General features: G+C 38.9%; 1 protein-coding gene across 5 annotated transcripts in view; it reads right to left on the bottom strand.

Annotated features, from left to right (window-relative positions):
* Positions 1-15,786, bottom strand: part of APC (APC regulator of WNT signaling pathway) — a 142,025-nt gene extending 126,239 nt beyond the window's left edge. For 4 of the 5 annotated variants that reach the window (XM_047730669.1, XM_047730673.1, XM_047730675.1 and 1 more), the window contains exon 1: positions 15,410-15,786. In XM_047730669.1, coding sequence (XP_047586625.1) covers positions 15,410-15,574 — 165 coding nt within the window. In that variant the 5' untranslated portion in view covers positions 15,575-15,786. The remainder of the gene's footprint in view (positions 1-15,409) is intronic. The other variant, XM_047730671.1, reaches the window with a different exon arrangement.
* Between the last annotated feature and the right edge of the window lie 910 nt (positions 15,787-16,696).

The following is a 16,696-nucleotide window of genomic DNA, read 5'->3' as shown; positions in this document are numbered from 1 at the left end:
TACTGGAAATGAACCCTACTTCCAACAAAAATACTAAAGGACAAATGTTTGCAGTCCTGCCTCAGCTCAGTGCATTCTCCTTCCCTCTTCATATATGTCCACTTCAAAAAAAATGTTCTTGGGGCGCCTGGGTGGCTCAGTGGGTTAAAGCCTCTGCTTTCGGCTCAGGTCACGATCCCAGGGTTCTGGGATCGAGTCCCACATGGGGCTCTCTGCTCAGCAGGGAGCCTGCTTTCCTTCCTCTCTCTCTGCCTGCCTCTCTGCCTACTTGTGATCTCTGTCTGTCAAATAAATAAATAAAATCTTTAAAAAAAAAAAAGTTCTCATTTTATCTCTTCACTCATGGAAAGGACAATACTTATCCCAATGTACTACCTTGTTACACATTTCTGACTTCTCCAGCCAAAGAAAATATCCTCTGCCTCCTTCCCTTGGGGCTTTGCAAAGTAATGGAATAATATGATAAACAATGCTAAAGTATTAAAAGGCAAGCATACTTTAATGTTTACCCTTTCCAGATATCTCATTTGTGACATAAAAAGGGCCTGAACACAAAGAAATGACTACTGTAGAAATGTCAAGTCCTCCTTGAACAAGTTAGTCAAAGAAATACTTGGACTTCTGATTGTGGGAATAGCAGACTATGCAATTCAAACAGTTATCCTCTTGAAGTCAATTTAAAAAGCCAGACGAAATATTAAAATTATCGTCTTAAAAGCATCAAATAACTACCAACATAGTGAAGAATGAATAACCAGCTCAAATCCACCAAAAGTTGAAACCCAGAAAGGTGAGCTCAACTTTTGTCTTCCGTGGGTTTGTCAACAAAAATATTTAAGAGTCCGAACTCTGATTTGTGTCTGACTTCCAGGACTGGGGAACAAAGATCAGAATCTGGGACCCACCAATGGTAAAGACTGTAATAAAAACACCACTGGCTTTGAGCTTGGACTCCACAGGGAGGCATCCTAAGACAAGAAAGAAGGAACCAGAAGGTGGCCCAGAAAAGTTAAAGATTTGAAATTGGATTAAGGTAGTCTCACATTCCAAGGCACTTGGCAATGGCAAATGAAAACTTCTCTAGAGAAAAATTAACTTCATCTTATACATCAAATTATTTCTGCAACAGACAATAGAATCAGACCCACAGAGAGTTGACATGTTGGAATTCCAAGATACAGACTGAAAAATACTACTCAAGGGGATAAAAGTCAAACTTAACTATTTTTGCATGGAACTGAAAACTATACAAAGTAACACAGAAGATATGAAAAAGAACCAAATAAAAATTCTAGTAACTAGTAAAAGAGGAAAAAAAGAGATTGTAACTTCCAAATAGTAAGAAAAAAAATCTGAAATGAAAAAACAGTCAACTTATCTAAATGGCAAGAAAGACAGGAAAAGGGAATAAACAGGGCAAAGGTAAAGTACACAGTAAGATGGGAGAGTTAAATCCAACCTTGTCACATAAGAGACACACCAAAAAGAAGAATGCAAAAAGACTGGACATAAAAGAATAGAAAACGATATACCACACAAGCAATAATGAAGAAAAAGCTGGTGTTGTTTGGCAATCTCGGACAAACTAAACTTTAATTCAAACAAAAACAAAAACAAAAAACAAAAAAACACTACCCGAATAAATGAGGAACACTTCATAATAGTAAGTCACTAAGGAGATATGACTACTATGCAATTTCATGTATCTACTAGCACAGCATCAAATACATTAAACAAAAACTGAGAGAACTACAAGAGGAAATAAAATCAAATCCACAATCAGAATGGGATATTTTAACATACCCTTCTTTATAACTGAGACAAGCAAAAAAAAAAAAAAAAAAGATCATTAATGATGCTAAAGATATGAAATACAAGATTAACAAACATGACACAATGAAAACATCTGGAACACTGCATTCAACTGCAGAGGAAAAAGACAATATACTGGGCCATAATGCAGATCTCAAGTTTTAAAAGTGTGAAATCACAGACCCTTGAAACAGAATGTATTCTCTAATTATCTTGTACAGTTGTTAGAAAACAAAAACAAATTAAAAAATAACTAGAGTATCTCCACGTGCTTAGAAATTAAGAAATATAATACTTCCAATTAATCCAAAAGTCAACATTTTATATCAATAAAAATTAGAAAACATTTTAAGTGAATTATAAAAATACTATATATCATAATTTGAATAATATAGCCAGCTAAAACAGTGCTTAAGAGGAAATATTTGGACTTAAATGCATGCAGTTAAAGGGAAGAAATGCTGAAAAGTAGAGAACTATATAAGAAATTAACAAAAAAACTGTAAGAAATTAACCCCCCCAAAAATAGAAGGAAAGAAATAAAGCAGAAATCAGCACACTAGAACACAAACATGCAATAAAAAGAATCAGCAAGATTCAAAAATTAGTTCTTTTGAAAGACTACAAAATCTCTGCTGAGACTGATAAAGGAAAAAGAGAAGGTTCTTATAACCTGTATCAGAGATAAGAAAGGAATTCTTTCCTGAAGCCAATAGTATATAATTTGGTGAAGGTAAATTAAAAAGTGTGGATGAGAAAGACAACCTCTTAGAGGAAAAATTACCAAAATAAGTAAGAGACAGAAAACCTGAATAGGCTTAGAAAGGAGAAATCCAATTAATTAAAAGCCTTTCCACACACACAAAAATTCCCAACACAGATGGCTTCCCTGCCAGACTGCAGCAAAAATTTGAGGAACAGAAATTCTAATCATACACAAACTTTTCCAGAACAGAAAATAAGGGTCAGTTTACCTCATGAAACTAGCATAACATTGATTTCTTGACAAGAACAATATAGGCCACCTCATTTATGAACACTGATGCAAAACAAACTGTTGGGTAAAATATTAATAAACTGAACCCAGGAATAATTTTAGAAGATAATACAGTAAAACCAAATTAGATGTATCCCAGAAATCAGATTAGGTTTAACAGTTAAATAAAATACAACATATTAAGAAGTAAGAGAAAATTCATATGGCAATGAAAAGTTGCAAAAAAAAAAAAAGGAAAGCATTAAATTCAAACAGAACAAAACACAAAATTGTTAGTAAATGAGATACAGCAGGGAACTTTTTTTAGTTTTTATTTTAATTACCTGGTGCTCATTATGACGAGCGCACTCCTTAATCCCCAACAATTTTTCACCCATCCTCCCACCCATCTCCCCTCAGTTTGTTCTCTATAGTCGAGTCTGTTTCTTGGTTTGTCTCTCTTTTCTCCCTTTGCTCATTTGTTTTGTTTCTTAAATTCTACACATGAGTGAAATCATATGGTACTTGCCTTTCTCAGACTTATTTTGCTTAGCATTATACTCTCTAGCTCCATCCATGTCATTACAAGTGGCAAGATTTAATTCTTTTTAATGGCTGAATAATAGTTCATCATTCATATATATATATACATATATATATATGCGCACCACTTCTTTAACCTTTCATCAATGGAGGGACATTTAGGCTGCTTCCATATCTTGGCTATTGTAAATAATGCTGCAATAAAAATAGGTGTGCATGTATCCCTTTGAATTCGTTTTAGTATTCTTTGGGTAAATACCCAGTAGTGTGACCGCTGGATTGTAAGGTATTTCTCTATTTTTAACTTTTTTTTTTTTTAAGATTTTTTTATTTATTTATTTGTCAGAGAGAGAGGGAGAGAGAGCGGGCACAGGCAGACAGAATGACAGGCAGAGGCAGAGGGAGAAGCAGGCTCCCTGATGAGCAAGGAGCCCGATGCGGGACTTGATCCCAGGACGCTGGGATCATGACCTGAGCCGAAGGCAGCTGCTTAACCAACTGAGCCACCCAGGCGTCCCTATTTTTAACTTTTTGAGGAAACTCCATACTGTTTTCCACTGACTACATCAGTCTGCATTCCTACCAACAACAGTGCACAAGGGTTCCTTTTTCTCCACAACTCAACAACACCTGTTGTTTCTTGTGTTCTTGAGTTTAGCCATTCTGACAGGTGTTAAGTTTTGATTTGCATTTCCCTGATGGTAAGTGATGATGAGCATTTTTTCAAGTATCTGTCGCTCATCTGTATGTCTTCTTTGAAGAAATGTCTGTTTATATCTTCTGCCCATTTTTTCCATTGTATTATTGGGTTTTGGGTGTTGAGTTGTGCAAGTTCTTTATATATTTCAGATACCAACCCTCTACCGGACATGTCATTTGCAAGTATCTTCTCCCATTCAGTAGGCTGCTTTTTAGTTTTGTTGATTATTTCCTTTGCTGTGCAGAAGCTTTTTATTTTGATGGAGTCCTAATAGTTTACTTTTGCTTTTGAGGCAAGGGGACCTATCTAGAAAAAAAGTTGCTGCACCCAGTGTCAGAGAAATTACTATCTGTGCTGTCTTCTAGTATTTTTATGGTTTCTGGTCTCATATTTAGATCTTTCATCCATTTTGAGTCTATTTTTGTGTGTGGTGTAAGGAAATGGTCCAGTTTCATTCTTCTGCATGTGGCTGTCCAATTTTCCCAACACCATTTGTTGGAGAGACTGTCTTTTTCCTGTTGCATAGTCTTTTCTGCTTTGTTGAAGATTAATTGACCACACAATTGTGGGTTTATTTCTGGATTTTCTACTCTGTTCCATAAATCTACACGTCTATTTTTGTGCCAATATCAAACTGTTTTGATTGCTATAGCTTTGTTTTTTTGTTTTTTTGTTTTTTTAAAGATTTTATTTATTTATTTGTCAGAGAGAGAGAGGGAGAGAGAGCGAGCACAGGCAGACAGAGTGGCAGGCAGAGGCAGAGGGAGAAGCAGGCTCCCTGCTGAGCAAGGAGCCCGATGTGGGACTCGATCCCAGGACGCTGGGATCATGACCTGAGCCGAAGGCAGCTGCTTAACCAACTGAGCCACCCAGGCGTCCCACTGAGCCACCCAGGCGTCCCTGATTGCTATAGCTTTGTAATATAACTTGATGTCTGGAATTGTGACGCCTCCAGCTTTGCTTTTGCTTTTCAAGACTACTTTGGCTATTCAAGTCTTTTGTTGGTTCCACACAAATTTTAGGATTGTTTGTTCCATTTCTGTGAAAAATGCCATTGGTATTTGGATAGGGATTGCATTAAATGTGTAGATTGCTTTGGGTAGTAGAGACATTTTAACAATATTTGTTCTTCCAATCCATAAGCGTAGAATGTCTTTCCATTTCTTTGTGTTGTCTTCAACTCCTTTATTCAGAGTTTTATAGTTTTCAGAATACAGGTCTTTTACCTCTTTGGTTAGGTTTATTTCTAGGTGTCTTACTATTTTTGGTGCAATTGTAAATGGGATGGTTTTCTTAATTTCTCTTTCTGCTGCTTCATTGTGGTACAAAGAAATGCAACAGATTTCTGTAGATTGATTTTGAGCAGGGAACTTCTTTAATGTATTAAAGGTTTTAACAAAAAACGAAACAGAAAACAAACCTTCAGCAAACGTACTTGGGAGTGAAATGTTAAAAGCTTTCTCTTTGACATCAGGAACAAGACAGGGAGGGCAGCCCTGGGATGATGCAGCATTCTATTTCTTGACCTGGGTAATAAATTCATATGTGTTTACAATAACATATTAACTTCCTCATTTTATGTACAATCTAGAATATGTGTTATAGAAAAAAAAGAAATACTTGGAGATGAACAAAAGGTTAAGACTATCACTAAAGCTCAGCAACTCTGTAGGTCCTAATTTTCCCCCATTATGATTAATTTCAAACCAATTAATATTTATTGGGCCTATCTGGCAACATGAACTATTAACCTTAAAGATGTTACAGCCTATCATCCAGTGACTTCATTATCTATGAACCCATCTTAAGGAAAAAGGCCAAGATAAAAAGAAATCTATAACGTGCTAAGATGTTCATCACACATGAAAATAAAATGGAAAACAACTAAATAACCAACTACAGGGAGTAGTTAAGAAAAATAATTCTTGGGGCACCTGGGTGGCTCAGTGGGTTAAAGCCTCTGCCTTCAGCCCAGGTCATGATCTCAGGGTCCTGGGATCAAGCCCTGCATCGGGCTCTCTGCTCAGCAGGGAGCCTGCTTCCTCCTCCCTCTCTGCCTGCCTCTCTGCCTACTTGTGATCTCTGTCTGTCAAATAAATAAAATCTTAAATAAATAAATCTTTAAAAAAGAAAAGAAAAATAATTCTTATAATGGGATTATTATACAGTCAATAAAAATAAGATTTACAGAGGAGTCTAAGAAATGTACATAACCTAATGTTTTTTTAAATTGGAAATATACACACACAAACGTATACTACAACTAACGGGGGTTATGTCTTAGGCACGGAAAAAAGACAAAATGAGACGGAGGGAGAGATGGGTTGGGGGAGACAAAAGCTATACTGGTTTTTTTATATGATGAGCTTTTGCATATTATCTGTACTTTTTATTTTATTTCTTGAATTTCCTATAATGACTATATAAAGTTTTAATAATGGGGTATATAAGAAATGAAGAAAATAATCACAAACCTATGTATCTTATTTTAATTACTTCAAGATATAACTAAAATCTCAATTTTTATCTCACTATGGTTTTATTCAGGTAAACTATTTTCTAACGGCTAAACTGTGTAAGTCTATAATTTGCTAATTATTTATAATGATTTCTAATTATACTTAGTGTTCTAAATCATATAACCATAAAAATAATAAAAATTCAATCTCCAAATATTTGGATATTTCATCTCCAGTTTTCTGGCTAAAATTCTAAACCAGTTTGCTCCTAACAGCTAAAAGAGAAAATGATCTATAAACAGGCTTCAAGCAGTCATTTCTGCTTTGACATAAATAAATTTATTTATGACATAAATTTTGTCATAAATAAATTTATTTGTAAAAGCAAAATAACCGTCAGTCTCTGAAAAAAAGATTATTATGGCTCCTCACTTGCTGGTGCAACCATTTTGAACCTCAGTTTTGTCAATATTCTGGTATTTTCTGACCAGTTGTGAGGTATGTCTTAAGTAATCTGTTATCAGTCATAAAGTATAGATGTGTTTAATGCTTAGCATTAGAAATAATAATAAACTGAAGCAAACGTAAGATCATCCCTATATGACTTAACGTAGTTTGCATTCCAGTACACTTTAGTGAGAGGAAAAGAATAGAGATAAATCTTACATCTTGGGAATTCCACATTCACTTATTCAATACTTTCTGAGCATCTATTTGAGGCCAGGCACTGTGCAAACAACAGAAACAGAACTGAAAACTATTATTTAAGTTACAGGGTTAAACATAACTGTCATTTTACAATTTAAAGCTTTTAATAGACTAACCCAATCCTACTTTTCACTACTTGTCAGCACAAACTTTTTTCCTCTAGTTCTCTGATGTTCTTTTAAAATATTCTAGCCTTCCTTCTGCCAAACTTCTGCTCAGGCTGCTCCCCAGCCTAAGTGCTTTTTGTTCATTCACCAGCACCTGTAGAACGCTTACTACATGCTAGGCACTGTGCTTCGAATGAGAAGGAAAAGGACTTTTCTATTTTTTGAAGCCCGGGTTGAGTCCCACTTCTTTCTCAAATAATTACTTATTACCCTCGCCATATTCTGAATGCCGTAACTACCATCTAACATAGTGGCTCCCAACCTTTAATATAAGAAATCATTTTTAGGGCGCCTGGGTGGCTCAGTGGGTTAAGCCGCTGCCTTCGGTTCAGGTCATGATCTCAGGGTCCTGGAATCGAGTCCCGCATTGGGTTCTCTGCTCGGCAGAGATCCTGCTTCCCTCTCTCTCTCTCTCTGCCTGCCTCTCCATCTACTTGTGATCTCTCTCTGTCAAATAAATAAAATCTTTAAAAAAAAAAAAAAAGAAACCATTTTTAATATCAAGATGTTTCACAAATCTTATTTTCACTCCTCAGATGATCTCATCTGGTCCCATAGCCCTAAATACCATCTGGACACTGATAACCTTCAAACATATACCTCCAGCTTTACCTCTCCCTTGAACTCCTAATAGATATGCCTATTCAAAGTCTTGAATATTTGATACGAATCTCAAACATAGCCACATCAAAAACAAAACTCCTGATTTACAACTCTAAACCTGTTTTCCACCTACCCCCTACCCAACAGCGCCCATCTCAGTAAAATGTGCCACTTTTCATCCAGTTGATCATGTTGAAAAACTTGGGAGTCATCCTTTACTTCTTTCCCTCATACTCCACGTCTAATCCATCAGTAAATCCTAATTATTCTACTTTTGTTCTTTAAAGATTTTATTTTATTTTGAGAGAGAGAGCGAGGGAGAGTGAGAGTGAGGGAGGGGCATAGGGAGAGAATCTCAAGGAGATTCCAGGCTGAGTATGGAGCCCGACATGGGGTTTGAGCTCATGAAACTGAGATCATGACGTGACTGAGCCAGTCAGGTGCCTTTCTACTTCCTGAGTATGTCACAAATCTGACAACTTCTTTGCTCCCCAATCACTACTACCTTCTCCAAGCAGCACATTTCCAACCCAGATTATTGTAAGATTTTCCTAACTGGTTTTCCTGCTTCCATTCTTGTCTTTAATTTTCAACACAAGTTGGAATAATCCTCCAAAACAAAACAAAACAAAACCAAAACCAACTCAAATCTGGATATTCCCATGCTTAAAACACTATAATGATTTCCATTTCACTCAGAGTAAAATGGAATCTTTAAATGACCTTCAATGCCCTATTTGATCTAGCCTCTGCCTATCCTACCAACTGTCTTACCACTCTCCCCTTCACTCACTCTTCATCAGCCACACTAGCCTCCCTTTGTTCTTCCAACATGCCAAAATACTTCCATTTCAGAAGACACTGCTCTCTCCCTGAACATTTTCCCTCAGATAGCTCTGCAGCTTACTCCCATCACCTCCTTCAGGTCTCTCAGTTCAAAGGGCCTCTCAGAAAGCCCTTTCCTCACCAATCTATCAAAAGTAGCATCCTGGGGCACCTGGGTGGCTCAGTGGGTTAAACCCTCTGCCTTTGGCTCAGGTCATGATCCCAGGGTGTTGGGATCAAGCCCCGCTTGGTGCTCTCTGCTCAGCAGGGAGCCTGCTTCCTCCTCTCTCACTGCCTGCCTCACAGTCTACTTGTGATCCCTGTCTGTCAAGTAAATAAACAAAATCTTAAATAAATAAATAAATAAAGTAGCATCCTGTTACTCTTTATCCATTGAATCCCTTTTATTTATGTCAAAGTCTATTAACTACTGTGTGTGTGTGTGTGTGTGTGTGTGTTCATATGGATAATGTTTATTGTCGTCATCCCTAACCAATATTTACGCTCAGAGAGAGCACAGGCTCGGTATTGCCACATTACGTGCACACAGGAGACCCTCAAGAATATTTATTGAATGAATGATGGCAATTGCTTTTAGTTTTGTTGAGAAAATAATGAAAAATACAATACCAGAGTTCAGTAAGGCTTTCAAATGAGTTTACACTCTATTAATCACAAAAGCATTATATATGCTTTGGTGGTAGAAGGAATACAATGTATGTAATTCAGGGTCCAATAACAACTAAGGAATGGGGCGCTCTTACAATTCTCTATCCCTTCCCACATCCTTCCTATGTCATTCATTAATTCTTTCCATAAATGGTTACTGTGTACCTCTTAGCCAGAGTATTCTAACATTAAGAATACAAAAATAATTAAGACAAGGTAATGCCTTGAGACATATAAAAATAATACTTACAGAATATAACATATACTAGAGATAAAAATATAGATTATAAAATTGTAGCACAACGGGGAAGTGACTGACATTTTAGGGGTAGGTGTTTAGGGAAAGTTTTAGCAGTGATGATACTAAACAAATACTCACAAAATCAAGTAACAGAAGGTATTCTTCAGTTTACTTTACATGTGAAACGAGGGTTTTAAGTCTTAAAGTGCTACAGTAATTTGCTACCATGAGATAAGCTAGCCTCAGAATGAAACCAAAACAAGGGGAATGACAGAGCTGAACAGATCACAGAGAAACTGAGCCAAGTCCTTGATGATTTCAGGCTAGATAAAGCCTTAGATAAGGTTCAGCTACAAGATCTAATCATTCCCTCTATTGTTTAAGCAGTCGGAATTTGGTTTTCTGTCACTTGCAATATAAGAATACAAATGAGTATCTATGAATTCTTTCAAAAAGCAAAGCATTTGCTTATTTCAAGGTGTAGGGCCACCACTGGCATTTTTGAAGGGATGAATCTTGCTTTGTGAGAGACATCACAGGACTTTTAGTATATGGGATTTCTACCCACTAATTCTCAGTAGGCCCTTACAACCACTGTGACAACCAAAAATGTCCCTATATATTTTCCAAATGCCTAAGGGAAAAAAAACAAATCTATTTTCTAATGGTTTTATATGTGCCCATTTCTCTCAGTGGTTCCACGAGGTACACATAAATGTCCTTAACATTAACCTTAGGAGTAACTGGGTGATGGACAGTAAGGAGGGCATGTGATGTAATGAGTGCTGGGTGTTATATAAGACTGATGAATTGGGGCACCTGGGTGGCTCAGTCGTTAAGCTTCTGCCTTCAGCTTAAGTCATGATCCCAGGGCCCTGGGATCGAGCCCCGCATCAGGATCCCTGCTTAGTGGGGAGCCTGCTACTCCCTCTACCACTCTCCCTACTTGTGTTCCCTCTCTCAATGTGTCTCTCTCTGTCAAATAAATAAATAAATAAAGACTGATGTATCATTGAACTCTACTCTGAAACTAATAATATATGTTAATTAATTGAATTTAATTTTTTTTTAAGATTTTTATTTCTTTATTTGACAGAGATCACAAGCAGGCAGAGAGAGAAGACTCTCTGCTGAGCAGAGAGCCCGATGCGGGGCTCGATCCTAGGACCCTGGGATCATGACCTGAGCCGAAGGCAGAGGCTTTAACCCACTGAGCCACCCAGGCGACCCTTGAATTTAATTTTTAAAAAAAGTAAAGAAAAACATCAACCTTAGAAGAACAGGGATGTATCACTGAAACTTTACATAATCTTAATTTTACATAATCTAATTTTAATCTGTGATTTATGACTACCTCAGTGTTTGGCCAAAATCCTATGCATAGCTTATTATCAACTGTTGGGGTAAGTGTGCTATAAGTTTGCTCCTACTATTGGAAAATTCTTATTTATTTAAACTTAATACCACAAAATACTGTAGAGACATGTCACCGATATTATTGGTCACCTTCCCTTAGCCATTCACCTAACTTCCTCCTACACTGAAATGCCAGATAAAGGTTTTTCCAGCCCCCTTGACAGTAGGACATGAACGTGCCAGCATGACATCTGACATAGGGCTTCTGTGAAAGGTTTATTTGCCTAATCAAGAAACTGGATTCTTTGGTGGCCATGTGAGACTGTGATGTCTGGAGCAGAAAGAGTAATGTGCAGCAGTAGGATGATGAACCTAAGCGCAAAGATCAGCACACTAAGGATAAAGATGAAGAGCACCTCAACCCTTGATATAAGGTCATTGTCACTGACTGACCAGCAATCCTCCAACTCTGGGCTTCTTTTTATGTGAAATACTGTTTACTGTTGGTCAGTGTTATGTAACCTGAGGCCAAACTAATATAAGATATATTCAAGATCTGACAGCTGCTGATGTGGGAGAACCAAGATGACTGCAGGGTTAGAGTGGCTGGCTGGGAGAAAGGTGTTCACAAAAGGGAAATTAGAAGGAAGAGAAACATATACACACATGCACATGTAAACACACAAGGTGAGGGTAGGTGCATTAAAATCAAATTCCATGTGATTCTGTTTGGTATGAGGTAAGCTTATGATAGCACATCTAAGATAGAGATATACAGAAAGCAATGTGGGAAGTCAAGTTGCAGAATGGAGAAACATCCACACAAAAATGACGATTTATATCATTAAAAACAGGATACAACCACCAAGAGAACACAGTGAAAAGCACAGAGATCCTTGAGTACACTGATTACCTCCTGTCATTTTAGATGAGGTTCATCCACTGGTTAGGCCAAGTAGAGTAATTCCACTCCTCTTGCAAAGATACTATGACCGACTTGGCATCAAGACCTTCTCCATTTGTTCAATCAGAATAGAGGTTAGGACTTTTGGGAAAAGGCTAGAAGAGAATCCTTCTCTCTCCCTTTGGAAATAAAGAAGGCTATCTATCACATGAACATTGCTGATAGCCATTTTTTTTTTCTTACTAGGAGGGAAGCCAGTCTGAGCATAAAGCGCAACCAGGAGGACAAAGTTGACATAGTAGCAGAAAAATGGAACTTCAGCCCTGATGACATAAGCCTATTCTTGAAAGCAATTCTAACTGTGCACATGCCAATTATATAAGTCAATACATTCTTTTTGCTTTTAAATTCAGTTTGCATCTTAACTAATGCAGGAACTGCTATGTTTTGAGGGAAGTAGTGCAGGAAATGTGAAAAAATTTTCGGAGACATAAGAGAATCAGGACATACAATGCAGAAGAACCAAGAAATCAGATAATCTTATTCCTGTATAGTATATTTCACAAATGATCTTAGGAAACCAAGGATAACTGAGGAAAGACCATTAGATTTGGTGATTAGGAAGTCATAGGTGACTTTTAAAGTAGCACTTTTAAAGTAGCACTCTGACTACAGAGTGCAAAGAAAGAATAATTAATATTTATTAGGAACTCCATAATGTACCAAACACTTGGGTGAACATTTAACATGTGTTAAACTCCTTCAATTATGACTCTGTAAGCAAGTTTAACATTCTGTTTTATAGATAAAGAATGGAGTGAGTAGTAACTTGCCCACAGCCACATAGCCACTAAGTGGTTTTAATAGACTTCAAACCCAGATTTATCTGGCTCAAAAGTCAATGTTTTTCCTACTACACCAGACTTCTGGAATTAAAGAATAAAAATACAATGGCACAGCAGGTTCAAAATTCAGACTGGCTTCACTGAGTTACACATAGCACTGTAATTGGCAGCCTTGACATGGAAGCATATGTATAGGCTAGAGAGGGAGAGACTGAAGAAGGAGTGATAAAGGACAGTTCTACAGAAAGACAGGGAGGGATGATTGTGGACACATCTGGAGGGGACTACTCTTGAAAAAGGGGAAGGACATTTCTTCCTCTGAGACAGGAGTAAATAAGGAAATCATACTGAGGATAGAAAAGAATATACCTCAGACAGCTGACATTTTTCTCAGGAAAGGAAGAGATCAAGTTATTTGCTATTAAAAACCTTCAGGAAATGAGACAGTAAGGAACACAATCAGCACTAAAGACCCAGTAGAGAGCAGAGCACCAACTGGTATGAAAACCAACCAATATCCACACACAACTTGTCTCTTGTATCCTTCAGGAGCTCAGGGGTCAAAATGAAAGAGCTAGTGATGAGGCTCATTCTGGATTGGGGACTAGAAAGGTATATCCACAGAAAAGAAAGCATGCTGGGGCATCATTAGTAAAATCTGATGACTGTGGGATCCTGGTTTAGAGAGGCAAATGAAATCAGCAGTAGGCTAATGGGTTAGATGAACAGAGAGACAAAGAGGGGTTCATAAAGACAGTGTGTGAGAAGGAGAAAACAGGTTCCCTAAGAGAGGAAGAGTAAGAGATTTTAATAACAGTTTGTAATCAGAGATGTGTTTTGACATAATCCTTCAAATTATTTTGCCAGAGGTAGAGAGCCATTGACTGGAGCTCAGCAGTCCTACTATCCCTTAAGCCAAAAGCACAGAACTGAGATAACCCCCTCTAAAAACGTACAGCCCTTGATTGTAGAAAAATGAAAGCTAAAAACAAATGAATGAACTAGCCCATACAGGAATCAAACATAAAAATATCTCCCATTTTTTTGAACTAAACAATTTTATCTCTAAATTTAAGAAATTAAAAAAATTTTTTAAAGAAGGAAATTCATTAAGAGGTCTAAGTCTACAGCAAAGGGAAAGAGATTATGTGTCATGAGGCAGAATGAAAAGTAAACAAATCTGTCAAGCCAATTATACAACCCACATATTAAAGATTGTTAGTACAGAATTCCAATAGGGCAAGGATAGTCTGTGTTTAATAACTTGGGAGGGCACTTAGCATAGCTTTAACAAAATGATACTACTCAATTTAATGTTAATAAAATAGACCACCCATTTGCAATCTCAAAGGAGAAGCTATCAATTATATCTATAATCTCATTTTTACAATTTTGGGGTTCTTGAGAAATTATCCAACTACTTCTCTCTCCCTTTGGAAGTAAATGACAAAGGCTATCACATGAACGTTGCTGATAGCCATCTTTTTACTAGGAGGGAAGCTAGTCCCAGCATGAAGCCCAAACAGAAGGAAAGAGTTGAGATAACTGCAGAAAGACAGAAAATATGGGAAAAACAGCCATGGCAACTTCCTCCACTACCATTTCAATCCTGCAGTTTGCCCTTATAAACAATGGCAAGATACCAGGTTATTTAGGACAGTTTCTTACACCATTAATTCTGAGTACCCTTGCCCCAGTAATGAAGGAGGGAGAACTGAGATTGGCACAGCCTAAATTTTGCAGAAAATACCAAGTCCTATGGCGACTGTTTATAGAAACAAAGGAGAATCCAAGAAATTTGAGAGGTTTTTGAGTTTAAAAAGCTTTTCTCCATTTTAGTTCTTTCTAAATAAAACAAAGAGCGTGTGCAATACGGGTTTCTAAAGCTTCGCTGGGCAATTTGAGCGAACACTGAATAAAAGAATAAATCATTTAACCTTTCCTGTGCTATTACGTATCTTACAATCACAAGCCTTCTTTTTTAAAACGAACACTTCCCAATTCTTTCACTAGATCTAGAAAATGTAAGTCCCCGCCTTAAAAGTTCGGAGACCAAAGATTTACTATAGTTAGAGATTAATTTCCACGAACAATCATTTGCATCACAGGCACCAATCTCTACTTTGCAGGAGTTCAATGGGCCAAGGAGTCTCCAACTCTTCAAACCACCCGTTTCCTGGGGACTTGATTCCCTCATCAAGGTGAACCTTTTTCTTTTTAAGTCTACATACGAGACTACCGGGTATTCTTCCCAATTAAACTTTTAAAGGAAGCAAGAGGGTCAAAACCAGGAAGATGGGGAGGCGACTAAAATAGGAGGGGCAACGACCCACCCACCTAAAGCAAAGGAAAGACCGCTTGGAGGGGTGAAGCTTCACCAGGAACTAGGAAAGGTGTGGAGGGCAGCAGGCGTCGCGACCCCCACCCACTGTGTGAGAATGGAGGGCTTGCAAAGCCAGGGTCCAACTGGAGGCCTGACAGGGGGCACAGAGCGGGGAGAGGGTGGGACGTGGAGACAAGAGAGCGGCAGAGTCCTGCCGAGCACCACTAAGGTCTGGAGCAACGGCGAGGCAAAGACACCAAAGCTTGCGCTTCACTCACCTGCCAGACGCTCGCCCCGCGGCCAGAATTACGGACGCCGCCTGGGCGCTTCCTCTCCCGGGGGACACAGCCGCTGCCGCTGCCGGAGCTCCAGGACCCGAGAGTAGAGGGTGGTGCAGAAGCAGGCAAAGCGCCGACCGGACCCGAGCCCAGAGAGGCGTACATAGGGAGCGCCGGGGGTCCGGGAAGGCAACTCGGTGCTCCACCTTCCTCAGCAGTAACTAACAACGCCTCCCGGGAACAGCATCGTGCCAGCCTCGGCCCGCTGCTCCCGGGCCTTCGCCCGCAGCTCCCCCCAGCAGCGGCCGGGTTTCCGGCGGCCACACTCCGCCCCCTTGCTACTTGGCCTCCGCCATCTTGTTGGAGGCGGGAAGAATGCAGCGCGCATGCGTGCGTGGGGATCGCCGGCGTCCTCCAGCCCCGCAAGGAGGGGCTGGAATGCGCAGTCGCTTTGCCGCAGCGCTCAGACCCCTTGGTTCTTCGCGGTTCTGGCCCTTGTGGGCTTGCTACTTGGGATGCGGAATCTCAGTCGCCAGACCTACTGGCCTTTCTTTGACTGGTTAGCGGCCCAATTAATAAAACCCTTCTACACACCCACAGTTATTCAGCAAACACCTATCGAGCGCCTATAGTGTGAACCGTTCTAGGCTAAGTGCTGATGATGGATTGATAAAACCTGGTTCCAGCCTAACGGAGCTCATAATCTAGCGAAAAAGACGAAGATGAACGAGTAATTCTCATTCTTGTTTTGTAGCTACGTACCACCTCCTCTCTCTCACCCACCCCCATTTTAATTCAAAGCATACCTATTCTGGGAGGTCCTCGTTTGTCTCACACAGTTTTACCTGTTCTTTGCCTTTAATTACCTCTCTAGCTTAATTGCATTCAACATTAATTCAACAAATAATACTTGAGTTTCTATTATATACTTAATATTGTCCTAGGCTCCAGCAGGAAGAAATATAAATTCATGGAACTTACATTCTAGTGGGAAAGAATGGACAATAAAAGACAAATCACAGAATTAACGTTTGACATTGAGAAGGGTTGGGAAGAGAGCAAACCACCAAAAGATGAAGGAGAGTGAAGGGCGGTAATTGGCAGTCTCTCTCTGGAGATGACATCTGATCTGAGGGTGACCACAGGGGCTAGGAGCCAAGAGAAGATGGGTCAGAGACATCCAGGCAGAAGCAACAGCAAAAGCAGAGTCCTGAGGTGGGAATGAGACCAGGAGGTAAGAGGGACAAAGAGAATAGGTGGCATGGACAGTGGGAGGAGATAAGGTCA

Source organism: Lutra lutra, chromosome 5 (genome assembly GCF_902655055.1).
Source record: "Lutra lutra chromosome 5, mLutLut1.2, whole genome shotgun sequence".
Lineage (NCBI taxonomy): Eukaryota > Metazoa > Chordata > Mammalia > Carnivora > Mustelidae > Lutra > Lutra lutra.
Note: the sequence above shows the minus strand (reverse complement) of the source record. Positions and strands in the feature narration are given on the sequence as shown.